This window comes from Hippichthys cyanospilos, chromosome 1 (assembly GCF_059441005.1).
Source record: "Hippichthys cyanospilos isolate Australia breed blue-spotted pipefish chromosome 1, RoL_Hcya_1.0, whole genome shotgun sequence".
NCBI classification, from domain to species: Eukaryota; Metazoa; Chordata; class Actinopteri; order Syngnathiformes; family Syngnathidae; genus Hippichthys; species Hippichthys cyanospilos.
Window position 1 is genome coordinate 11,220,001 of NC_142369.1, and position 27,230 is coordinate 11,247,230.

At 40.0% G+C, this 27,230-nt stretch overlaps 2 protein-coding genes across 2 annotated transcripts in view; one reads left to right on the forward strand and one right to left on the reverse strand.

The window, feature by feature from the left end:
* antxr2a (ANTXR cell adhesion molecule 2a) overlaps positions 1-27,230 on the reverse strand; it is a 103,752-nt gene that overhangs the window by 67,646 nt on the left and 8,876 nt on the right. The window lies entirely within an intron of this gene.
* prdm8b (PR domain containing 8b) lies at positions 15,018-23,034 on the forward strand. Its single transcript, XM_088432998.1, has 4 exons — positions 15,018-15,256; positions 16,803-17,036; positions 18,847-19,078; positions 20,071-23,034. The coding sequence occupies exons 2-4, from the start codon at positions 16,812-16,814 to the stop codon at positions 21,309-21,311; spliced, it is 1,698 nt and encodes a 565-aa protein (XP_088289124.1). The 5' UTR covers positions 15,018-15,256; positions 16,803-16,811; the 3' UTR covers positions 21,312-23,034.

Below are 27,230 nucleotides of genomic sequence, written 5' to 3' on the forward strand. Positions count from 1 at the left end.
GGAACTGATTGCAAACTCGCGTTAGGCATTTGTCAATGAATTGTTTTTCGGGTCGCAAGGAAATTTTTGGTGACATCAAAAACAATGATAGGGTAGCCTTACATATTTTTTGAAAGACACGTGCACAGAGTTTTTAAAAATTTGTGTTGATGTTCGAGGTTTCACTGGTCAATCTGTTACAAAAGAGATTTGCCGAACAGGGGGCAATCAAACAAGAATTCAAACTGTAAGAGAAATCTATAAAGAAGACTAAGACAAATCCAAATTGGACTGTAAAATAGTCAACTCAGACCAACCAAGATTGATTTTTTTTTTTCCGTGCGAGGGACAGCAGAAGCTCACACGTCCGTTTTTGATCCTGTCAATCAAGCAAGCTGCTGCCAATGTTGGCTTTTTTATTCCATTCAGCAAAGCATTGCACAATACAAGACATAACAAAAAAACATGTAATCATAACAACATAATGTATAATTTCTTTGACAGAAAACCAAAAGCATGATGAAATTTGGTCCACGTGTCCATCACTAGCAGACCCACAAAAAGTCTCAAAAGGCAATAAGCCTTCCACTTTGACTTGAAGTGCCAATGCTAGGGTTTTTTTTACCATGTATAGGTATCCTTCAAAGATGAATGTAGAAAATATTTCCAACATAACCATGAAATTTGGAAGCCCTGCCAGTCATGAGTAAACCACCGAAAAAGTTTCAAGAAACCACAGAAATTGTCAAAACTGGAACTACAAAATTACCAAAAACCACTAATCCTTTTACTGCTGAGGTGTCCATAGTACGACCCGAGGGCCATTTGCGGCCCCCCTGTGCATTTGTCATTGGCTCATCACAAAAATGAATAACACCGACATTTTAAGTTGTCTTCAATGCTACTTTTTAAATAAATAAATTATGGTGGTGATGGGCAGAGTGATAAGGAAGTTGAAACATAGATATCAATATCTGTAGTGAGTTACTTTATAAACTAATAAGTTATTCCAGAAAAATAAACAAACAATGACCATGGGAACAATTTATCTTCAAATCATTGGTGAACAAAGAAATATTTGCTTCATTTTAAACTCTGTCATTGTGAATAAAACACATTAAAATGCTCAAATAATTATTTGGTCAAAATGTGGTGTGGCATGCAACCAAAATCTTGAAAATCCCCGAACTACTTTAGAAGATGTATATACTGCACACACACACACATATATATATATATATATATATATATATATATATGTATATATATGCATATATTATATATATATATATATATATATATATATATATATATATATATATATATTACTGCATATATATATATATATATATATATATATATATATATATATATATATATATATATATATATATATATATTACTGCATATATATATATATATATATATATATATATATTACTGTATATATATATATATATATATAAAATTACTCGCTTGATTCTTTTCATCTTTAATAAATCAAAATTCAAAGTACCCTTGCCGCCTCCCATTTTTCCATACGTGGCCCTCAAACGACAACTTTTGGACACCCATGTTTCACTGGTACTCAGGCGAAAAAGGTAAGTAGCCTCGGGATGGCAAGCATTATTGTTTATCATTACAGAACAAGGTGTTCGGAAATGACCTCAGGCAATGAGGCACATGTTGCTTCGGCAAGTCTCAAGACAGAAAAAAGTGCCTGAGGAAGTTGAAGCCACTTTAGGAAGTAGCAAATGCTTCCACCGCATACTACACACACACACACACACACACACACACACATACACTACACACGTTCCCCCCACCCCCTGGTCGTGGCGGAGTGGCATTTGTCGTTGAGCTAACGCGACTTGAGTGTGCGGTGCGGCGGCTCAACGTCCAGCAAAATATTGCTGAGATTGGCCCGGGCGTGCTGGTACCGTTAAGTGCGGCCATTAATCCCTCACACGGGCCCACCCATCAGCACTGTCGCAGACCCTTAATGTGACATTAGCGAGCCTTTGAAGACTAGAGCAGGACCAGCCAATTGGGGAGGGGGAGGAGGGGGGGGGGGGGGTCATGGAGGAGCGTGGGTGCACCCACCATCCATCCATCTATCCATCCAAAGCTCTTATGTTGGCTTTTGGGAAAACGGACGCCTTGGCCTCGCTTCAGCCTCGGTGGTGCGTAATCGCATTAAAAGTTAACCGAGATGGGAGAAAAGTGAGCGAAGTCGGACGGGAGGGTGCTCGTTAGCTGATGGAGGACACTCACTCGAGACAAGCGAGCGTCCGACAGCCTCCGACTTTAGCGTTCCCTGGTCCTTCATCCTCCGTTCATGATGTAGAGCAGGAATTTTTCCAAAAGAACATGTATTGATTAATCGCATTTTTGGTTACTGGTTTTGAAAAACGGTCTTGAAAAACATTTATGTCATTTGTGCCAAGATGCTACTCAAACTTCATTTTGTGCGTATTTTGAAAAATAAAGTAGTTTATGGAAAACGAGGACAGAACAAATTGTGTGGAACTTACAAATCGGAATGTGGTCAACTTTGAACAATTTTCAATACTTTGAGGAAATTCAAGCAAAAGTGACACAAACTAAAATGGCTGACTTCCATTCGCTTTCCTTTTTTAGACTTTTTATATATATATATATATATATATATATATATATATATATATATATATATATATATATATATATATATTTATTTATTTATTTATTTATTTATTTATTTATTTATACTTTGTACTTTGATACACTCGGTTATTTATTTCTTCAATTTTAGACTAAGTTGTAACCAGTGTACACACTCTAAGAAAAATAAATAAGAGTTGCTGAAAGTTGATTTATATTGCTTTTTTACTCTTGTTAATGTTAAAAAGGATATAGGTTTAGGTATACTTATACAATGTTTAAAGGTAATGATCTTATTTATAGTCCGCACAGTAGGGGGGTTGGAAAAACTTTAATTGAAAAACATTGGCTTAGACAAACTTTCAAATTGTATAAAGGCTGTAAAAAAAAGGTATTTAATTGTTGTTGAAAGTTGTTTATAATGCTTTTTGTTTTTGTCAATATTAAAAAGGATACAGTTTTAGGCATACTTATGCTTTTTTTTTTTAATAGATAATAATCGTATTTATTGATTTTATTGCGTGGCAAGTGGGGGGGGGACAAAATGTTTTCTCTTTCTGGAGGGTGGGGGGGACTTTGCAAAATATGATTGAGAAGCACACTGTCCAATATGATCACCCAAATGCTGCTAGGTGAAATTGGCCTTTGGGGGCTGAATTTTTGAAAATTATTTTGAACGGCCACTTGAAATGGCCAAAACAAGACTAAAACAGCTGCTTCAAACCAAAATTGCAGACTTACACTCTCTGTCAGTGTTATTGTTTTAGACATTTTTTGGTGGCTCTCCTGATAATAAAGCATGCGTGTTGTTGTTTGTGTTGCTTATAAAACATAGCTATGTGGAGTGATTATTTTATTTTATTCTGACCTTGAATTATCAGTGTTATATTATAACATGGCACATCTTTTGCCTTACTCATTCACTCACTCCCAGGCTTTCCTTTCCGACACACTTTCCTTGGAGGAGGCTGAAAATATGCAGGCAATTATACAGTAAGCGGGAGCAGGTCCCGGAGTTTGGCGTCCTTCCTGCTAACGCATCCTTCGCCACCCCGCCCCTCATTTATTGGGACAAAGAAGTCGGCAGGGTGGCACGGCGGAAGGCGGGACGGTGGCACATGAGGTAAATCTGCTGTGAAATCTGTCCGGAATGAGGTCGCCGTGGTCCTGAGCGTGGGAGGCCCGACTCCCAAGTGCCGCGGGGTGATTTGCGGGGTTCGTTAAGACTGAGGACACTAGGGACCCCCCCACTCGCCCGCCAAAGAAGAAAAAGGGGCAGGAATTGACGGCGATTATCATCAGACGGCGCTATCCATGTCGGCTAGGGTCAGAAGTTAAAAGATCCCTGGTGACTGCCCGCATGTCCCAGAATGGTGAGCGTGCACACTCAGCTGCGCTCCACCTAACTTTGCTCACCCCCATTAAAGCCAGCCCAACACCCCCAAATCCCTGACTCGCTTTCTTTTAAATGCGCTCAACTCCCGTCAGCTGTATATGCTGGGAAACCACGAGTGCGTCAGCTCATAGTTCTGGCGCTCGACGACCACAAAACCAATTCAAGATGTCCTACACAATAAAAGTAATATGATCTGACATTTTTAACCAGATAAAGTGGCTCAAATGCAAAATGTTAAATTTGCACAAGCTTGTTACAGTTGATTTGAAAATGTTGATTATTTAGGTACACCAGGATTATAATTACTTATTTCCTATTTATCACAACTGAGGTAGAAAAAAAAATGTGTGCAGCATTTTTCCAGGTGTGCATATACAGTCAGCCCCCGGCTTACGAGCACCCTGATTTGCGAACAATTCGCCTTACGAGCGTGGATCAGGGAGAATTTTGTCCTCCGCTTACGAGCAAACCTCTCGCCTTAGGAGCATTCCGACAAACCAGCCATTGAGTATGTAGAAATGTTCTCGCCTAACTGCGTCAACATATTCAGCAGTTGTGTCATCTACAATCATTAACAGATACTTGTGGCGGTAACGTGAACGCTATTGGTCTTACAACCTCACACTGACTGTCTCACTCACGGTGTCTACATATATTACCATTTAAGTGTAGGGTTTGTACAGCTAAAGGGAAAAACAGCTGACATGAAATTAAATGTGCCGATTGCAGGACAAAGAATTGTCATTGGTTTAAATGTGTGGTTTTTTTTAATTAATTGTCAATACATTCCAACCGTTTAAAAAAAAAGTGCGAATAATTATCAGTCAGTCAAGGAGACGCCAATATGCTATTGGTCGATTAAGGTCACCCGGTCTCACTCACGGAGATGCTATTGGCCGGCGTCACACGTCAATCACAGAAGTGCCGATATGCTATTGGCCGAACGCCTTTATCTAGCTTGATGGCACAGCTGGTTGGGATGGAAGGAAGTAGAGAAAACCCTGACTGAAAAAGTTACTGTGACACTGTAAGACCAATAGCATATTTGATTTACCGTATTGACTTCGAGCATTCATCTCTGCTCATCTCTGCTTATCTCAGCACAAGTCACGTCTTTCCAAAGGTAAAAGTCATTTTTCCCTTGTATTTGTTGTTTAATGCAACTGTACAGTAGATTATGTCACTTAATATTAATATATGTATACAGCGTGATGATTTTACCTAAGGCTTCTGCGCGCGTTGCACGCATTCACGAATTAACATGGGTTTGGATTGCCCGCTATACGAGCAATTCGAGATACGAGCGTAGCCGCTGAACAGATTAAGTTCGTAACCCGGGGGCCCACTGTATATTTGTGACAAATTTTAAGAGAACAACATTTTTCAAAGATGGAAAAAAAACCTGTGTTATTTCATCTTTCCTGCTCTCGATTTCTCTTGATTAAAATCATATGTACTCACATTTGTTGGTCATTTGTCTGCACACTTATGAAGAAAAATCTTCTTTGGGCCCTTTTTCACACAACCAGTCATCTAAGACATTTTCTGTGTCTTTAGCTACACCAATGGACAACTGATCTTAATGCACTCCTCTCTACAAAACAATCGATCAACACACCTCACATCACAGAATAACTGATTTTAACACACACGACAAGATAATCAAGTTTAACACACCACTAGAGCTGACACTATTATTTTTTTTTAAATCAATTATGCCATCAATTATTCAAAATAATCAATTAAAATAATTGAATAATCAAACCCCACCAATAAAACCTATTTATTTATTTGTGTTTTAATTTACTAAGGTTGAGCAGGAGGTAAAATGAGTGGATATAAATATGTTTTGTTCATTATCGTCTACACATACGAATTATGAAACACACCAAAAAAATAGTCTATGATAAAGGGTTCAAAATAGGATCAGTCACTCAGCCAAAAGGTGGTGCACCAAGATAACTAAGCTAGCCCTATGTCAAGACAGTCTTTGCATTGGTTGTTTTCTTTTTAATTCTGGAAACAGATGAAGTAATGCAAGATCCAGTTTGCGATAACTGAATATTACTTTATTTTTGTCACTTTTTCAATTGGAACTGATCCCAAACTTAAATTGTTAGTTTTGAAAAGGAGTCTTTCTCTGTGGCTACCATTGAAACACAATGTGTACCAGCAAAAAATGTCTGTTTAGACCATAGATGTCAAACTCATTTTTAAAGTGGGCCACATTGTAGTCATAGTTTCTGCCAGAAGGCCAGTATGATAGTGAAGTCAAATAAATTTAAGGTATGTTTGTCATACACTTACCTAGCTTGGATATCAAACACTGTTCCGGAAAGAAATTGTGATTTTTTTTTGGCTTGTTTTTCCCTCCAATTTAAAAAAAAAGTTGAATTCAACTTGTATATTTGGTATTTTAATGAGAAACTTGAAGTCAACTCAGCATTTGGTGGGCCACATAAGATGATACAACGGACCGGATCTGGCCCCCAGGCCTTGAGTTTGACACCAGTGGTGTAGACAACGGCGAAGCTTCGAGGCAAATATTTGTAGTCCAGCTAGTTTCCTAAAACCCAACTTGGTCAACTTTTTCCCCGCCCTACACATCACACTTCAGCAGATAATCACACAGTATCATCAATATCAACACTACCCACACAACAGGATAATTAATGAACACACTGCAAACTAGAAGATAATAACCCAAACACTTGACAATGAATGGACAACATTTTTACCAATATAAAAGATGTTTTCATCCTTCATCTGGAAGATATGATGATTCCCGGGCAAAAGTGGAAACAGCGATGAATACGACAGCTGTGTAGAATGTAATGTCAAATGGTTGAATAGAAACACATGTGGAGCACAATGGACAAATAAAACATGTCAGCACATCAACAATTAGCTTGTTAAACGTGTAGCAGTGACTCACACTGACCATGCTAATGCAGCTGTGTGTGTGCGCGCATGTGTGTGTCTCTGTGTGTGTGCTGACACCACAAGAATGATATGGGCCCTCAGTGGACTACACAGTTATGTCAAAACAACTCCTGAACACCCTATTGCAAAAGCTTAACACGGATCTGAGTGTGCGTCACTTTTTACGAGAATTACCCTGCACTCCCTAATGATTTTTTTTGTTTACTTTTACTTTAAATTATTTTGTTCCCTGTCACACTTTCATTTTGGCCTTGCTGTGATCAAATCTGCCGAAGTGCTTGCGGAAGGACGAGACATGCGCAGCGCAGGGAGACTGGGAGTGGACGCAAACACACATACAAGCGCACACAGACATACAAATGAATTTGGCAATAGACACAATGACACTTGTACAAAATGTTTTGCGTGCACACACGAACAAATACACACAATCGCATACACATATTTTGCATATTTTGTTACACTGCAGACCAAAGGCTAATGCAATAGAAATTACTGATGGAAAAATGAAGCCTCGTGAACCACTTTTTGCTCCTCTAGATGGCGCTCTTGATTTAAAAATGCAGTGGAAATGTAATACATTTCCATTGCACTCACCTTTATCTGCAAACCAAGCGCGCCATTGAGAAGAGCAGAAAAACATCACAAGTGGTTGATGAAGCTTAAAAGCACAACAAAGGTGAATGTCCAATTTTAACATTACTAATGGAAATGTATTAAATTGCCATTGTATCTTTAAAACAAATAGGCCATCTAGAGGAGGAAAAAAAAGTAACAAAAATGGTTCATATTCCCATTATATTTCATTGGAGCTAACTTGCTTATTTTGACTGTTGGTTCCCCGGAACTCACAATGCTAAAAAGCTATGGGTCCCCACAGAAATATTTGAAATAAACAAAATGGGACAGTAAAAAGGCCAAAGTAAATCTATTCTCCAAACTGAATTTACAAGATGTGAGCAAAAAACAACAATAGATATTAACAATTGTCATGTAACCTTTATTAAAATAATAATATCATTTACGTGTAGCAATTGTCATAATATTCTGCATATCGCAACCACTGATACATTGTAATCCATTTTGGTAGAAAAGTCTGCTTTTTACTTCAGGAGTTCCCATGTTCAACATATCTGATTTGTTCCTCTTCTCGAGCTTCCAAAGAGCTTTGCTTTCCCTTTTTACCATTTGGCTCTGTGTTACCTGATTGTGTATAATTTGACTTGTCACTGATACTTTAAAAAATTAAAAAATGCAGCAGTAACGTTGTTTCGGGTCTAAAGGTAGAGCACTTTTATAGGAGGCCTTTGTTTTCCCACAAACGAGATCCTGCGGATGAAATCTCACGATAACAAGATCACAGGTAACAACGAGATGTGCCCTGCGAGATAAAAACAGAAATGGCGGGCGAAGTTGTCAAAAATGCTCCTAAGAGGTCAACTTTTGCTAAATAAAAAGAGTAAATGGACGATGATTAATATTATATGTCAAAAAATTGCTGCATGCATGTTTATTTGAAACTAAAAATTATGCATCTAGGACACAGGCAAACGAGAGCACTGGAGCTAGCCTATTCAGTCCTAGTGTCCTCAGTGGAGGACATTCTGGCCTTTTTTTTTTATCCTGTCTCATGTCTTTGAATGGGATACAATTAACCTTGCTGTCTTGCTGAGACAAAATGGAAATAACAGTGGACACAAGCGAAGAGGGTGGCTCTCATGAGGATATGGATAAGCGCATGCACAAAAAACACACATTTTACTCACACACAGAAACATCAAAAACGCACTGTGCACACACACGCACAAACACACACACTTTTCATGCTCCGCACTTAACAGCTGTGCCCCACTGTTTGCTTTAAAGGAAGCCCCCACCACACACACACACACTCAGGCAACCCAGCAGCCATGTATGCGTGTGTGTGTGTCTATTAGCATTGATTTGTTGTTTTGGCGGGTTCCAACAAGGTGATAGGCTACCAGGAGCAATGGGTCGCTAGGCGGCTGATGTTGTTGTTGTCATACGCGCGGGGCGTCCGGGGCAGGAAGCCGCCGGCCTCTCCCGAAGGCCCGGCCGGCCCGTCACGTGTCACGCGCGTCCCGGCACTATATCAAAACAAGCCCTGGCTCGCCGGGCCCTGCCGGACACGTTCAAACGGGCTTTGTCATGAAAATGAGCTCAGTGAGGTGAAGCGCTCCCCTAAAGGGGCAAAAATGGGACAATGAAAGCTTGGCAGCTTGTTGTTTTTTTTGCTCCTTGTAGCTTCGATTAATGTATCACATTTAATTTTTCCTTTTTCACACTTAGCGGACCGGAAACTGGTACCTCGGCCTTCAGTGGGCAAATTAAACGCGATGCTTTACAGCAGTGGTTCTCAAATGGGGGTACTAGTACTCCTGGGGGTACTTGAAGGAACTTCAGGGAGTACTTGAGGTTTTAAATAAACAAACATGCAAAATTCCATCCAAAATACTTCTTGAATTAATTGTTTCAAGAAAATATAAGTTCATAAAACAAATTTTATGTTCAGAAGGTTATTCATTTTTATTATTGTAAAAAGCCAGATTCTCCACCATACTAAAATGGTTGGACCCAACTTGTCATGTGCCACCTCTCGTTACCTGTCAAATTAATTCTCTATTTTATGAACACATTTCTACTATGATCCTAAAAGAGGACACTTTAAGTTGAATATTTTTCTGTGGAAATATATGTATCTATATTTTTTTCTGTTTGAGTACAGGTCTGACACTTTATGTTGATTATTTTTTTTTTTTGGGGGGGGGGCAAATATTTATTAATATTATAATTAATGCATTGTTTTTGTGACCAGATCTCTCCCGTAAACCCAAAAGAGGACGCCTTATGTTGAATACTTTTCTGTAAACAGATATTAATTTATAATCATTTCTTTTTGAGAGCAGGTCTGGTCTGACACTTTATGTTGATTCTTTTTTGTGGGGAAATATTTATTAGAAATTAAGTTTATATTTGTGCAACCCCAAAAGCCGACTCTTTATGTTGAATATTTTTCTGTTTACAAATATTTATTTAGATTTATGTACTTATGACACTTAATATTGATTGTTTTTTGTGGAAAAACATTTACCAATAATTAAGATATTTCTTTTTGATGACAGATTTCTTCTATGATCCAAAAGAATTGGTTGATTATTTTTTTTGTGGACCAATACAAAGGAAATTTGAAAAGGTCCAAAGTTTAATAAATCAGACATTGATGGAATCTTTTAAGTCTTTTTTTTTAAAACTCCAAAATGTTTTACACTGGTTAAGGGGTACTTGGCTGAAAAGATATTTCACAGGGGATACATCACTGAAAAAAAGGTTGAGAACCACAGATTTACATGTTCAGGATTTTCGATAAATATAGGGATAACCAAAAGCCAAATATTGTAAGGAAACCATCCAACCCTTCAAAATGAACTGTACTCATGGTAGAAGTAATGTATGACAGCAAAGGCCTTGGCTTGCTTTTATTTTGAAGTCTGTTTCAGAAGCATAGTCGCAACAACGCTCAAAATCTACTGGAGTATTTGTACTTGGATACTTCCCACCTCTGGTGCCGTGCCACTGAAGAAGAAACTTTGAAACGCAGTCAGAGCGAATCGGCCCACTTGTGCCAGACGAGTCGACGGCAGCGATGGGCCGGGCGGTCCTGACACAGGCAGACGTGCGCGTTTTCCGTGTGTGTGTGTGTGTGTGTGTGTTTGTGTGTTTTTTGGATGACGCCCCGAGGCCAGAGAGGGCTGGAGACATTAAGTGTTGCCACGGTGCCTCAGTGCACCCCTCAGCCTTGAGCCGCTCTGGCAGCTGGACTGGGAAAAATGGGATGCATGGAATGAATGGAGGTTCGGGTTTTAGGGAAAAAAAAGGATGTCAAAAAGACTTTTTCTTTAACCCTACTTTTATGAACTAATTATACAAAATACCTGCTATAAAAATATTCGATTTACTTGAAACTTGAATCATTTGGACTCAAATGTGTTTGGAGGTCACATGATTTCTATACTGTAACATTTTTGTAGATTTCTAGCTTTTTAAGGCAACGAAAAGACGTGATCATGCCAGATTTGCGATCACGTGATAAGGATCAGGTGATCTGTGTGTGGGGGGTGTTCCTGTGCGGCTATAATTATGAGGAAAGTTTTGAATTTATAACCGATATAGTGAGGACATTTTGGAGAAATGTGGACATTTAAACCGGTTCTCACTTGCTCAGACCTGTTTTTGAGTGTTAAAGACTACTTTTAGAGTTTTCAATTGGGTTAGGGTTGAGGTTGGTTAATCATTTCTCTTGGTTAAGGTTAGGGTTGTGTCCTCACAAGTATAGCCGTACAAACATGTGTGTGTGTGTGTGTGTGTGTATGCTGGGGACCAAATTCTGGGTTTTGCTGTCTTTGTTGGGACCTCTTCGATTTGTGGGGACCATTTTGTTGGACCCCATAAGTTCAAACCTTTTTTAGAGGGTCAAGACTTGCTTTTAGAGTTTGTGTTACATTGAATGTGTGTTGTAGTGTTGTATTTGTGGCATGCATGTTTTCTAGTGTTGTATTTGTAGCATGCATGTTTTCTGTACATGTATTGCATGTGTGATATGAGGGTGAGCTCCATTTTTATTTAATTTTTCCTACTTTATTTTTGCATTCCGTGTTTGCCTTACGTGTGCAAGTTATGCTGTATATAATTGCGTGTGCATATGTGTGTTGGCTTATATGTTGGTTGGTGGCCCACTATGCTATCATCTTTTATTACGCCCCCCTTTCGTATTTTCTTCTTCTGCGATGATATGAACCCTCGCCAGCCTTCCTCACTCCTCGAGCACACCACACCCCCTTACCCCAGTGCTTCCCACCCCCACCACCATCGCGCTGGGGCCTGGTTGTGTTTTTGGCAGTTGCCGCTGACCATCACGAACGTCATTGCCAATTTTAGTGAAAAGTGGCACATATGGCAGCTGAAGTGCCATATGTGCCCTACACAATATTTCTTGGCCACGTTCCCCTTTTGGATAACTCGTCGGTATAAACGGGGGAGAAAAAAGTGCCTCATTATTAATTCATCCTTTTTTTTAATCTATTTTTTTCCTTCCCATCAGAGGTGTTTCTATAATTTGCCTCATGATGCAGGATGACTGCCAGTCACTCTTGACGGGTTCATCCTGTTTGTGCATGCAATAAATGCAGTCATTTGCTTTTGAAACGTTTACGTTACATTAATTGATTTGTAATTTTGCAAATTTGGTTGATTAGTACGTCTAATTGGTTGTGTAAGGCCTCTACATCTGGGGTATATGCTTTTGTGTGTTGCTGTTTGTTTGTCTGTTTTAGGGGTGGCCATTGGTCTGGGGTTGCTTTGATACTCCAGGACCTGGACGACTTGCAATGATTGATAAAATCATGAAATCTGCTATACATAAAAGAGCCATCGGTTTAGCGGTTTAGGCCAGGTAGGTTTTTATGCATGTATTTTTTACCATTTTAAATGATATCACCAATTAAAAACTGCATTGTGTTTACTTGGGTCATTTTTGTCTAATATTTACATTTGTTTAATCATCTAGACAAGGGCAAGTACATTTTCATTGCATCGCACATCAAACACCAAAATCAGGCCCTGATTGTTCACTTTTAAGTGTGTGTGAGTGTGTATTTTTATATATATGAAGTATTATTCATATTGTATTAGTTGTGCAATGTGTGCATGTGTCTTGTTGTATGTACAATATGTTGTTTTTCTTGTGCGTGTGTTAAGGTTAGGGTAGTTGTGTGTTTGAAATATTTCTTTGCATGTGTGTTGTGTTGTACGTGGGTATGGTTAACGTGTGCTGTTGGTGGATGTTGTTTTGTAAATGTGTTTTAACCCTGTGTGTTATATAGGTATTTGTTTTGTAAATGTGTGATATACACATTTACAGTGCAAGTATACCAGGTATATTTTATGTGTTGTAACTGTACGATGTGTGTGTGTGTGTTTGGTGAGTGTGTGTATGGTATATGTGTGTATTTTATAAGACTTGTGTTTGTGTGTGTGTGTGTGTGTTTGTGTGTTTGTATGTATATGAGCATATGTTGTAGTTTGTGCTGTTGTACTTGTGTGTGTTGTAGGCTACTTTGTATGTTGTGTGTATGTTGGAATGATAATTATCAATAATAATGTTATCCACCTTATACATACAATTTCAATATATAGACACGGTCTGCAAAGGCCCTGGACATTTCCTCTCTGAAAGAACTTCAAAGGCCATGATGATGACACTAGAATTAATGTTTATATTTGGTTGACAAAGACAATTTTACTATTTAATCATAAATATAAAATGCAAATCTTAACAGAATCTGCACAAGAAGTAGGATATTTTTCTGCAATAATATAACAAGAGTAGTGCAGCGCTTTTTTATGTGCAGTTTATATAATTAAAACCACACGAGCCGCTTTCGGGAGCATTCTGTTTGTTTGGCTATTTTGATTTATTTAGAATAATCCAAAACGATGAAGGTCTTATTTGTTTATGCGGCGCCGCCATTGATCTGATGGATTTATGATGGAGCACAAGGGCAAACACCTAAAAGGACGAGACATCTTCAAATTGTATCATTAGTCGCCTCAAGTGGATCTTGAGTGGAAATTATTGAGCTAAAAAAGTGTGTGATTACACTTTAATACCATCATCAATTTGTCATCATATTCCCGCCTTTAAAAGTGCTTATGAATCATGCACTTGACATCAAGGTAAAAAAAAAAAAAAAAAAAAAAGCCTGCCTCACTCGCCTCGTGCACACAGCCGGGAGCATTATACGCTGGCGCCCCCTAAGCGCGCCTCGGGGTATTGCCGGAACGCTGACCACCACCTCCACCGCGAAGGCGGATGCTGAGCCGAGCAAGGCCGAGTCAGGAGCCTTATGAGTCGGCTGCAGCTCGCGGGCGGCGCCGCTGCACGGAAGTGGAACCGGGCAAGGGAGGAGAAGGTTGTTTGGCAATCAGAGCATCGTTATGTGTAATAAATGTCATCAATGGTCAATTTGGTTCAGTATTTACTATGATTTATGGGAATAAATAGATATGGTGCAAGGTAGTGGACCACTTCATCTATCGAGATACAGACTTGAAAGAGGCCGTCTGATAAGTCTCAGAGTCCGAATGCTGCTCAAGGAAGGCGCTCGGGGAAGGAAAGGTTCGAGGGATATTTAGCTGTATGAAAGATCGCGTGAGCTCAAATTGCGGTTCATGATTTTCAAACTAAATAAGGAAGGCAGTGATGCAACAAAACTTGGCCTTGGACTTGTGCTTCCGCCTACAAAGGCTTCTGGTGCAGGCTGGTGGAACGCTGCTTGGCCGTGGAATTTTGAAGAGGGGATTGTTGTGACTTGGCGCAAATTGAGCGTGATAAAACGTCAATTGGGTCCATGTTTTGTAAATAAAAAAATAATCAAATAAAGTTTACAGGGTAATGAGCCGACTTCACCACTCCCGAGGGATGCTGAGCCAGTTCGTCCCCTGGGACGGCTGTTCCTCACCATGTAGATCGGTGTTCGGACATGGAACTTGACAATTTTGATATTAGTCATCTCGGCATTGACGAAATAAAATGCGTGATGGGCGACTATAGAGTTAGTGGACTACCACTAGTCCGTCGGGGTACGGAGCCGAACGATGCCGGCTGACGAGCCATCTGAGCCGGCTTCCCTTAACAGCCGACACCGGTGTAAGGAAGTGGAATCTCCACAGGAGAGGAAAAGACTGCTGCAACTCGATGAAAGGTCAATTTTGCTCCGTATTAATAATACTATAAAAATAATCTGAAGCAAAAGAAATTTCCAATGTGCAATAAAAAACGATTTCCCTAAATTGGGTTATATTATGAGCATCAATGCTTTCGGTGAGAATTATAATAATAATGAGGGGTGGGAGGTGGGTAGGTGGCGGTGGGGTGAGGGGCGGGGGGTCCCATAATAAGAGTCGTCAAGCAAGCGGCTGTCGGCCAGTGAAGAGTTAAAAGGAGGAGACGCGGAGTGACACGCCTCATTGGGGAGATTATGTGCGGCCAACAAAACGCGCGCGTCGCCCCGCGAGTCGTCCACAGCAGCCGAACACGTCGTCCGCGCGTGCACCACCCGGCCGGAGCTGGACGCCGCGTCCTGCTTCTGACACGTTGAGGAAGCGACCGCAAACGCAACCTCCCCTCTTCCGTTTGGCTGGCTTTTCTACTTTCTTATTCGTCGCTTCTTGTGGCTCCCCGGTTGTGGATTATTTGGATCGGATTCTGCGCAAGAGGTAGGGGCTGAAATAGAACAATAATAATAATGATAATGATGATAATAATAATAATAATAACAATAATAATAATAATGATAATAATAATAATAATAATAACAATGGGGTGGGGGGGTTATAAAACTCGGGTTGGGGAAAGGGGTTAAAAACCTGGTGAAATCTCGGCAGATAAACCGAACGGCAGTCTGGCTTGTTCCCGAGCTCCGACCAGCCCGAAACCAAGTAAAGCCGCGCACGATTGCGCTGAACCGAAGAAGCTTTTGTATACACACAATGAAATTCTGTGTGAAGTCATTTGACATTTCAAATGGGGTTTCTTTTTAATGTCAGTTATTTGTCATGCTGGCGAAAAGTGCAATGTGTATTATTAGCACATTTGTTAATATGTTAGTATTTTATTTGGTCATGTATTGCATTAATATATAGTTGGTTTTTTTTAAATGACGGTATTTTATTTGGTCATGGATTGCATTTTAATTTGACCATATTTACGGCCAATGACCCTGCACAGAAATCCTCACAAAACTGCAAATTCTAATTGATTCTGCACTTGTCAGGCAAGAGTTGGATATTTAACAAATGAAAGAAAACGTTTTTTGGGTTTTTTTTTTTTTTAAATGAAATGTGAAAATCCTTTTAATGGTTTTGACTACTTTTTACGCGTGCGTCAAGTGCGGGTTTACGTGAGGGGTTTCGTGCTGGGGGAGAGCGAGCGCGAGAGAAAAAGAAATAAATCATCATCATAATAATGAAGGCTCGTGCTGCTTTAATTACTCTCTCCCATGCCGGGTGGAAAGTAGCGGATTATGTAAATGAGGCGGGTGTAAGAAGCGAGGAAAAGAGGATTAAAAAAAAGAGAATGGATGACTATATGACGGGATCAGGATTAAGGTCTATTATTTTTATTATTACAAAAGAATGAATATCCCGAACGTGCTTTTGTAACACCGCACGGAAGCCTGCACTACAAACCCCGTTTGAAAATAATAAAATAAAAAATGATTCAGGAATGGGATTTCAGCAATTGACGAATAGAAAAACAACACATAGGCAATCTATGTTAAATGTTATCCTCTAATTATGCAATGTAAATATTAGTTTGTCTTGCACAGAAAAAATATAGAAAATATGCAGCCATACTGCGCGTGGGCTTCGTCTATCACTGCCAGTATTAATAATTATTTTATTTGTGACGCAATTCAACCGTGGAGCAAATTGCAATTACATTTAAATATAATGTGTTATTTTGCACGAATTTGGAATAATTGTGAAAACCGAAAAGACATAGCTTTAAAAATTAGGATAGGCTACTAATAACTGACGTTTCGAAATTGTCAACCTTTTATCAACCGTTAAAAGGTGCATCAGTTGTACAAGGTGATACGAATATTAACGTGATATTTCTCAATATTTTAATAAATGGAAGTTTGCAGCTGCATGAATAAATACTAAAAACGATTTAGCAGATACTTTTGCCGAGCCCGAGAACTTGCTTGTGTTTTTTATTTTTTTTGCGCCACTTGAGCATTGCTTTGTGTGACCGCAGAGGTCGGCCATGGAGGAGTCGAGCTCGCAGCACAAGGCGCAGCTGTGGGACGGCGACGCCAAGGCGGTGCAGCAGTGTCTGACGGACATCTTCACCAGCGTGTACACCACCTGCGACGTGCCCGAGAGCGCCATCTTCGGGCCGTGCGTGCTCAGCCACACTTCGATGTACGACAGCATCGCTTTCATCGCGCTCAAGGCCACCGACAAGCGCACCGCACCCTACATCTTTCGGGTAAAAGCACACTTCTCGCCTTTCCCTTATATAGTTTCAAATGATGACGACATACGGAGATCTGCGATGATCTGATAATAAAAATGATTATTGTTCCACTTAATTCAGTATACGTGTTGCAGCCGCATGAAAAGGGGAAAAAAGTTCAGTATCAAGTTGTATGTTATGCATTTAACATTTTAACGCCGTTTCCCGTAAAGTGATCAAGTTCAACTTTTTAACTGATAAATTATCGCTTATCTAGCTTTTGAGTTCGAAATGTATTTGAAAACAAGAATTTTTAAAAATGGCGTAATCACCTAAAAATATATGTTGTTAAAAAAAGGAAGAAACAACGTTTCAAATGTACGTTTTATTCTAAAAATGTTGTGAGTAAAATGCAGCATTTTGACACAAATGATTAAAACCTATTGCTCACTGCTGTTGGTAACAGAACACAACGTCATTAAAATATCCGATTTGACAATAGCCAATAATAAAATAAAAATAAAAAAATCACCAAAGTTATATCAACGTTTTGGGGTAGTTTTGGTTTGCAGAGTCTTACACTGAAATTTTAAATATTTAACAATTGAAAACCTTCATTATTTTCTAATAAAACTGAAACAAGCCTGAAGAACAGCGCCTGCGTTTTTCTTTTTCTTTTTTTTTTACATGCTCTTCATGAATTTCTGCTTGATTTTCACATGAAACATGATTTGCATACAGAAGGTTTCCTACATTAACGATTGCCATCATTCAAGTTATGCGCTAAAAAATTAATTATTATCTTGTGGACAAATGAAAAGACAAATGCAGCCTCTTTAAAGTTTCAGCATTAAGAGCATTAATTCACTATGTCAAATTGTGAGTGATTTCAGCACTTCTGTAAAACAAAAATATGAAACACTATCTAAAAAATTAAAGATGATTCTTAAAAATCCATGTCACATTTCAGTGACATCAAAATTGCTCAAAACTGTTTGAAAACTTCTTCCAATTGTAATTAGAGCTTGGAAACCCTCCACAAAATATCTGTATTTTTGCCATCAGCCACAAAATAAATTTGACAGGGTAATTCAATGCATTTTTACCCCCAAAAATGTCATATATAGTCAAAGAAAAGAACATTTTAAGTGAAAAATGTGCTCTATTAAAAAGCATATTCACTTATCTCTTTCAATCACATTCAAACGCAGCATAACAACACATGGAAAAGTTAACCCTTTCAAAAGAAAATAGAATAGAGTGGAATACAATAGAATTTATTGTCCTCCTATACCATTCAATTGCATAGTTGAGACTACACTAATACAATCTCCAGGAACCTGAGTCTAAGTTGAAATACGTCCTTTTGTTTTCTATTCTACTCGTATTTTACCTGTTGCTAGGTTAACATTAGCTGTAGCCAGGGAGTCTAAGTAACACATCAAGGTATAGATCAGTCAAAAATGATTACCATAACTACTTTGCGGCATCTGCTTGAAGATTCAAGCGTTTTATTGTCATATACATAGTAATACTACACAATGAAATTCTTATTCTGTTCACTTCACCGAGCAGGCTACATCACACAATCGAGCAAATAATAAAGTAGGCAATAAAACAGAAAAAAAAATAGTAATAGAGCAATAATGCGGCACTAATAAATGACTAAAATGTAGCGTGTGGGTCTTTTGTATGTACGTGTTCATTTTCAAATGGCTAATTTTCTTCTCAATTTAAGTCGCTGCCAATTGCAATGAAAACGAGTTCTCACAAAGACATAATAATTCCCAAATTGAAAAGTGAATGTTGCTAACAATGCGGTCTCCGGGACGTTTTTTGTTAGGTGGACACATCTGCTGCCAATAGCACGTCGGAGGGCTTGATGTGGCTCCGCCTAGTGCAGTCGGCTCGTGACAAAGACGAACAGAACCTGGAGGCGTACGTGAAGAACGGTCAACTCTTCTACCGCTCGCTCCGCCGCATCGAGAAAGACGAGGAGCTACTTGTGTGGTACGGGAAGGACCTGGTGGAACTGTTGCTGCTCGCCACTGCCAGGGTGCCCACCAAGAGCAAAGGTATAATTCAGAGTCCCCAAAAATGCAAACAGAACTAGTTAGTTGTGTTCAAGTTCACCGCAGTACCTTTGGAATAGGGTTTCTTGCAGAAGAAAAACTGGTTCAGATCCATGGTCAATTAAGTTTTTAGGTTTTGTGGTCAACAGTTTTGAGTGTTTGTGCTTGTCACATAAACTCTTATTGTGTAGTTTCCTGTGCTTGTGGTAACGGTTTCAAGTGTATTACATCATATGTGGGGTCTTCTATGACAAAGGATTACTAAATTGAATTTATAATTCTAGTTTTGCACAAATAAAGAGGGTCATGTAGAAATTTTACACTTATCAAACGCTTTTTGGAGAGCGTTTGAATCTGTATCTGCGGTGCTGAGAAGGATAATGTGCATGGTTTATGAAAGAAAAAACTATATCAAAATTTTTGGTTTCCCTGGTTATATGAAAGCAAGCTTATAATAGCTTGGGGAAGCTATATGTTGTGGCTACATGCTGCAACCGATCTCGCTAGCAGGAGGCGGAGACATGAGACAGCCTCGTTGACACTGGGCCTTTACTTCCGTTGTCTCCAAATCAATGCGGGGCATTTCTTAGTCTGATTCCAACAGATTTGAGTCAATACCGATGGATTGAAAGACCTTTTGTCAGTATTGCCTCACTGTCAATGATGCCATGTCACGTCACTGCCTCCTGCTGGCAAGTACGGCTGTGTGCACATTAGCGCGACAAATAGGTTCCTCGAGCTATCGTAAGCTCATTTTAATACAACCGGAGAAACAAAAATATATGCAGTTTTTCTTGATAAACCATATTAAAATATAGTTTAATTCCCAGCTCAACAGGCACACTTAGATCTCAGATCTTTAGGATTTATGGCCATCACAGTACATTGTGAAATACTGTCTCTTGCAAGAGAAGATATTTTCTTGAGGAGAAGTTGCAAGTTTGAAACATGACAAATCACTGTCAACGAATAATTGTGTCTTTCTCCTGTCAAAGGGTCATCCCACCATTCGTGTCCGGACTGCAGCCAAAGATTCCAGTTTGAGTTCCCATTTTTGGCGCACCTGCGCTTCCGCTGCACCAAAAGACTGCAGAGCCTGACGGGAACGGACGAGGAACCGGGCAGGGAGCGCAGCCCGGACCGGCCCAACGCGACGCCCACCAGGAGCAGCCCCAAGCACGGGCGCTCCGAAGGCGATGGCAGCAAACCCTCCACGGACTTCCACAACCTGGCACGGGACATGGAGAACAACCGGACCGGCAGCCCACCTAGCGACAGGGAGGCGGAGGTGTGCAGCGAGAGCTCGGGGAAGAGGAAGTTCTCCGCGGTGGATGACCGGGAGTGTCGACGACTCGCCATGCCACAGTCCAAGTCCAAGGAGGAGTTAGCGACGTCCGCGCAGAACTACAGGGGAGTGTACGGCTTGGAGGAGAACCACCGGTCGCTTTCCTCGTCCACCTCGTCAGAGATCAAGTGCAGCGCCTTCACCGAAGTCAAGAAGTCGGTTCAGACTCTCAAGAATCACGGCGGCAGCAAAAGCTTATCAGCCGCCAACTCCGAGAATAAAGACCGTCCCAGCGGCAGCCCCTCGGACAAGCACTTGAACATTCGGCAGGTTCTGTCGGAGACGCAGCCGCCGCAGACCCCGCCCATGGCGAGCGCCTTCACCTCGGTAAGCCAGGCGGGCGGCGGCGAGCGGAAGAGCGCTTTCAGCCAACCGGCCCGATCCACCTACTCTCAGATCTCCCCGCTGGTGATGCCGCCCAAGCTGCTGGACTGCCACCCGGCGGTGGGCGACACCATCTCGTCCAGTCGCCTCTACCAGGCCGACCACCTGGCCGCCAAGCTTCAGGGCGCCGAGCTGGGCGCCAACTGCCCCGTGCCGGGCGGCGTGGCCAAGCAGAGCCCCTTTGTATACGCCGCCGCCGCCGCGGCCGCCACCTTTTGGCCCAAGAACTCTGGCGGCGTCCAGCTGCAGATGCCCTCGGCTCTCACGCTCTTGCCTCCGTCCTTCACGTCTCTGTGCCTGCCGGCGCAGAACTGGTGCGCCAAGTGCAACGCCTCCTTCCGCATGACCTCGGACCTGGTCTACCACATGCGCTCGCACCACAAGAAGGAGTATGCCATGGAGCCCCTGGTCAAGCGGCGGCGCGAGGAGAAGCTCAAGTGTCCCATTTGTAACGAGTCCTTCCGAGAGCGCCACCACCTGTCACGTCACATGACCTCGCACAACTGACTCAGGGGCCCGGGACCTGACGCCGGGGAGCCGTCGGGGGTTGGGAGCGGGAGGCCCCGTTGCTTCCATTAGCAAACTCATTCAAATCTTTAAAGAATCCCTGTCAGTCACGTGCTCTAAGAGTAGAGATTCTCACATTTTTGGGGTACAGCATTACCCTGAAAGGTTACATCTGATCTGATCTGCCATCATTAACATCATGGCTGCAAATGGCAGGCTCGCACATACAGTGGTGCCAACTTCGCCATTTGGTCACTATAATTAGCCTCTTTGCCTCACGACTGTTTTAAAAAAAAATTGACGCTAGAAAAACAATCTGGCTTCAGGGGTAGATTTGTATAAAGAATTTATAGGTGGTGGAATCTAAAACGCCTGATTTAAAGCTAAATGACAGACTCCCACTCAGTCATGGCTTCTTGGGACCTCTTTGGGGCTGTATTCAAATTTTATGTTGCTTGGTGCAAGGGCTGATTTTGAAAACTTCACTTCAAAGAATTAAGACCCTTCAAAACAGTCCAAATGGGCCCAAAATGGCTGCTTTAAAGCAAAATAGCAGACTACTGTCTTGTTTTAGTCTTGGCTTCTTGACATTTGTTTGTGATTATTCTTATGGTAGATAAACCAACCAAATTTCATGTTGCTGAGTGAAACAAGAGTTATAGGCTAGATTAAGATAGCAAAAAACAAATCCAAATACCCCCATATCAAAGTGAGGTCACATCAAACTAAAATGACAGGTTTCCTATGCCTTTTCAGCTATGGTTTCTCAAAACGTTTTAGTGGTACTACACATGATCTCAGCCAAATTTCAAGTCATTCAATGAAAAAGAGGCACAATTTTCAAAAACGTTCATGGATGAATTCACCTTTAAAGGACTACTGGGAAAAACAAAAATAACATAAATTGCTAATTTAGACAAAGAAAACTGCAATCTCTGTGAGACTTTTCAGTCACAATTCCTCAAGACTTTTGATAGGTATCCTCATTGTAAATGTCTACTAAATTTCATGCTGCTTCATGAAACAGGCACCTGGGGCTTAATTTTCAAAAATTCTTTAGGACAAGTTTATTAGTCTCAGAGAGTCTAAGTTTAGCCCGTGTTGTTAATGGGGAGACATTACAGTAATTGATCAAGGATAAGTGTTTTTGGTGTGCTACTTATTATTTTGCAGACCTCCAAGATAGGGTTGGGGTACTTCCAACTTGAGAACCACTGCCTTAGAGTCATGATCACTGACTTCACCACACCCCTTACGGCGCACCTGGCCGAGCCCCCCGCCCCCAACCCCCCTCCTTTGCACTCCTTTTCTGGAAGGTTCCTTTTTGTGTACAAAAAAAACAAACAAATGTCACGTTTGAAATGAATCTATTTATGAAGCACTTACACGTCTAAGAAGGCAAAGTGGAAATATGTGTAAATGTACAGTGAGTTGTATTTTATATCCTACACGAATATAGACATTTGTGTGTGAGTGAGTGCATGCACTAAGACAACAAATGTTATCCACTCCACGTGGAGACCATGTGTAAATACAAAAGGTTCGGATTTGAAATACAAAGTGTGATGATGACAATAATGATAATAATCATATTTTGTGTCCATGTGCGGGGGGAGTTTCGATGTTTCTTTTCCGTTTGTCGGGAAAATTTACTACATGACAGTTGTTCTAATCATGTTGAATGCAATGACAATAAAAAAGATAGCTTTATTTTCAAACGGCATTCTGCTCTTTTGTCCTCTTATTTCGTTTTCTTATTCATGCACCTTGATTTTTATTTTTACAATGCAAAGGAAAAGAAGTTTATATCGGACGCCTTGGTTTTGGTTTACTGTATTACACACACAATCATTTCCATTGTAAACCCTCAAATTGAAAACGACTAAAAAGAGCGTGGGGTTGTTTCATGTAGAAGCATAACTAAAGCTAAGTATGTCTACAGGACTAATTTAAAATTATTGCATTTTTTAATCTATATTTATATTATATATCTTTGATCCCCTAAAATGATTGTGAATAGCTATAAGCATACATTTATTTAAACAGTCATTCACTGTTTTATTTAACATATAATGTGACCATGAAAATGTAAAAATTGAAATTCATATTTAGAAATATTAAAAGTGATTATAGTTGCAAATTGTATATTGGGCTGCATCTATGATTTACTTGATATAGCTATTAAATAAAATTATTTCATCCTAATGTTAATTCAATACAAATTTGAAAGATATTCAATATTATTATTGTGAGGTCACAACAACTAATTGCTAATTTGTTATATTGTTTCAAAAACATATTAAATAATAATATCGCGATCATTATTAAATGTGATCATAACGAGGTATAAGTAAATATAGATCTAAATATACAATAAAACTTTCACTAAAATGATACAAAACATCCGACGCCACTGTATGAGGCGTAATTAGCTTTATTTTTTTAAAATCATATATGTCTTTTTAATCACATACAAATGCCGTCATTTATCCGAAAATGTTTCTCATAAAAAACTGGGAGTGAAACAGGTCTTTATTACACTGTTAAACATGTTTACTGTGGTAAATAAAAATGTAAATTGCAGGTTTCACATTATATGATTAAACATTTCGATTCTTATTCATATTTATCGCGAAAAATGCATTATAATAAAACCTGACGCTTAGTACATGATTTCTTTTCACATAAAAAAATGCAAGGTCGCATCCTGTACTCATGATGGAAGATAACTTAAATACATTTTTTTTTATATGCACTATATAAAAACAGCGTCAAGACACGTAAAAAAAGGACAAGACATTTTCATACATTCAAAGGTGTTTCATCACGACGAGCGCAGCACAGCACCGAACAGGTTGAAAAAAAAATAAAAAATAGGTCAACAACGCCGCCAAGCGGCAAGATAAGGAAGCATTGTCAAAGCGCTTATAAATCTATATTGTGCAGTGTGATGATTGCTGTCTAGAGACTTAAGTATTTTTGTTTAACATCCATCCATTCATTTTCTATCGACGCTTATCCATTTTTTATTAATTACTATTGTGAATAATCACACTTTACAAGGATTATTTTCTGTGAAGCATAAAATAATTGCAACAAAAATTTACTTAAGTAAAATGTCAGAATGAAAATAAAGTCTTCAAATTACAAATAACAATAGATTCTAAAGAGTGATGTAATAGCTTTCTTGGATCCGTTGCAGTTTTTGTTTTCTGAATGCTTGAACTCTAAAAGTGAATCATATGGCTCAATATCTAAAATTATCAACTATTCCAAAATCACAAACTATGTTTGCAGTGAGTGAGCACAACTCATTGCTGTACACACAATTTCTAAATGATGAAGACACTTGTTGCAAACAATATACACTCATGGCTAATTTTTACACTCTTCTGCTACTATGGACACACTGTCTCTGGAGAAATCTATTTCAGATGTTTACTTGACCTTACAATCAGCCCGAGCACTACAAACAAGCCACAGGTTAGCTGTTGGTGTGGAGTAAAGTGGGGGGAGCAGGAAGAGTGAGCAGAGTGAGAATGAGAGGAGGCAGAGGAAGAAACAGGGCGAGGAGGAGGACAAGGTGAAGCTAGAAGAAAAGCAGGGGTGTGGCAATACATCTTCATTCTATTCCTGGCTCCATTTTCTTTGGGTGCGTGGTGGTTGTACATGTTTATAGATGCACACATTTAGATATTCCAGTATATGCTGCATAGTAGATTTGATGTTTGCAGATTGTTTGACTTGAAATGACTAAATATGTTCTCATGGTGCATTTGACAGCCGCCAAGCATCAAGGCTGCAGGAAGGAGTTAAGGGGTCAATAGGGGGCCAGGCCATGATGGTCACATGGTGCCAAATTTCTGGCAGCACTGCACGTCACCGTGGTTACATCTCATTTCATATCAACACGTGAGGACTGTGTCAGCAGTCCAAGTCAGTTTCATACACACAAGCACATGATATTTAGGGCCTCAAAAACACCGACTAACATATCCAGCAGTATAGACACACACACACACAAGCGCTTTTCCTATCTTAGTGGGGACCTTCTATTGATATAATGCATTTCCTAGCCCTAACTTTAATCATTATGACAGATGTCTAACCCAAACCTCAAAAAATTCACTTCAAAACTATACTCCAAACGCAACACTTAACCCTAAAAAGAAGCCTGAACTTGTGGTGTCCACTCAAAGAACAGGTGTCAAACTCAAGGCCCAGGGGCCAGATGCAGCCTGCCAAATCATTTCATGTTTTTCTTCCCAATCTCTCTTTTAAACAGTTTTTACCAGCCTTTGATTTCAAAACTAAGTGTGTGACGAACACACTTCAAATTTATTTGATTCGTAGTCATTCCGGCCCTCTGACAGAAACTATCACTGCAATGTGGCCCACCATAAAAATGAGTTTGACACTCCACATGTGTAAACCTGGAGTAAACCCGGAATCTGGTGCCCACCATGTAGCAAAAAACCAGAGGCACCCACACCCACAAACACACACAAGGTTTTTTTTTTTTTGTAGTGGGGACACTCCATCGATATAATACATTTCCGACCCTCAAAACCTAACCTTAACCACCAAAGCAGATGACCTAACTCTAACCGTTACCCTAACCTTGATGAACCTACCGACGTACATGCACAATGTTTCTTTGATTTATTTGATCTCACAAATGCATTTACATATACACTCTAACACACATGTATGCACCACACATTTCACAAACAAACAACTTTGTGACCTCAAACAAGCACACGGGCAGACACGCACAAACATACACACGGGCACTCTTTTGGACGCACATACATGAGTGATATTTGGTGACCTCATGCTTTGTGGCTTGTGTCATGGTCCGTCCTCCGCACGCCAACACGAGGACACTTTATATCTGTGCTAAGCTGGCACTTCCATTTGGCCCCTGGCCCCGGTCGCTCACGCTACATTTTTACCCTCCACTTTGCTGACACGGCCCAACGGTTCTACTCCAGAAGGTAGCCAGACCCTAAAATAAACACCCCTGCCCCCTCTAACCCCATTTGTACCGATTACGCATCCCACTTTGCGGAGGGTCAAATTAACCCTTTTGATTTTATGTTGGATTACATTAGATAGTCTTTATTATCATTACACCTCCAAGTACAAGGCAATGAAATTTTGACTTAACAGGCTCAAACCGTCCTCGAAACATTCAACGCAATTGACTGACAGGACGGCAAGGCCCGAAGGTATTTTCGTTAACTGCTAGAAAGAATGTTACGAGAGGAAAATGGGGGAGAAAAAAAAAAAGTCATCGGCCATTCCCAAAATGAAGGGCATTGCTAAAGAGTATGTATTTATGACTTTTTTTTTTTTGGATGAGAGAGGGGTTGCACAAGTCTGCACACCCTCTTAGAACTGGTGATGTGATTGTGTACCAAAACAAGCAATTCCAATAAAACCTGTGTTCAATGGGAGTCTGCACAAACTTGACATTTGTTAAGTCCCAATGGTTAATAACAATGAATTAGAGGTGTTCTAGGCTTTCTTATTCTTTTTTTTTTTTTAAATATTATTGCTTACTATTGGAAACTATTATTACATTTAGTTAAGTATTTTCATACATAAACATATATATATGCTGTCACCCACTCATAAATGTAGCCATCATGCTTGAGCGGTGGGACTGCTAACTGTCTTAGCCGCACTTCCCGCTCCAGAATTCCCGGCGTGGCGTTGAAAGCCGCCGAGAAGTTTTATGTCACACCTGTTTCCGGCGCAGACCCTCAGACAATGCCATTTTTATAAATAAGACATAGCTGTAGAAGTGTGCTAACTCGGAAAGATGCAGAAACTTAGCAAGCTTTTAGAATAGCATGAACATCCTAAAAAAACAGTTGATTGATTTGTGTGACTGGACAATATTCCTAAAGTTCT

Excerpts from the sequence above, each read along its gene's own strand:
- prdm8b (XM_088432998.1), top strand. The coding sequence starts at position 16,812 with ATGGAGGAGTCGAGCTCGCAGCACAAGGCGCAGCTGTGGGACGGCGAC. Across the intron at positions 17,037-18,846 it reads CCGCACCCTACATCTTTCGG|GTGGACACATCTGCTGCCAA; the intron begins GTAAAAGCACAC and ends GTTTTTTGTTAG. Across the intron at positions 19,079-20,070 it reads GGTGCCCACCAAGAGCAAAG|GGTCATCCCACCATTCGTGT; the intron begins GTATAATTCAGA and ends CTCCTGTCAAAG.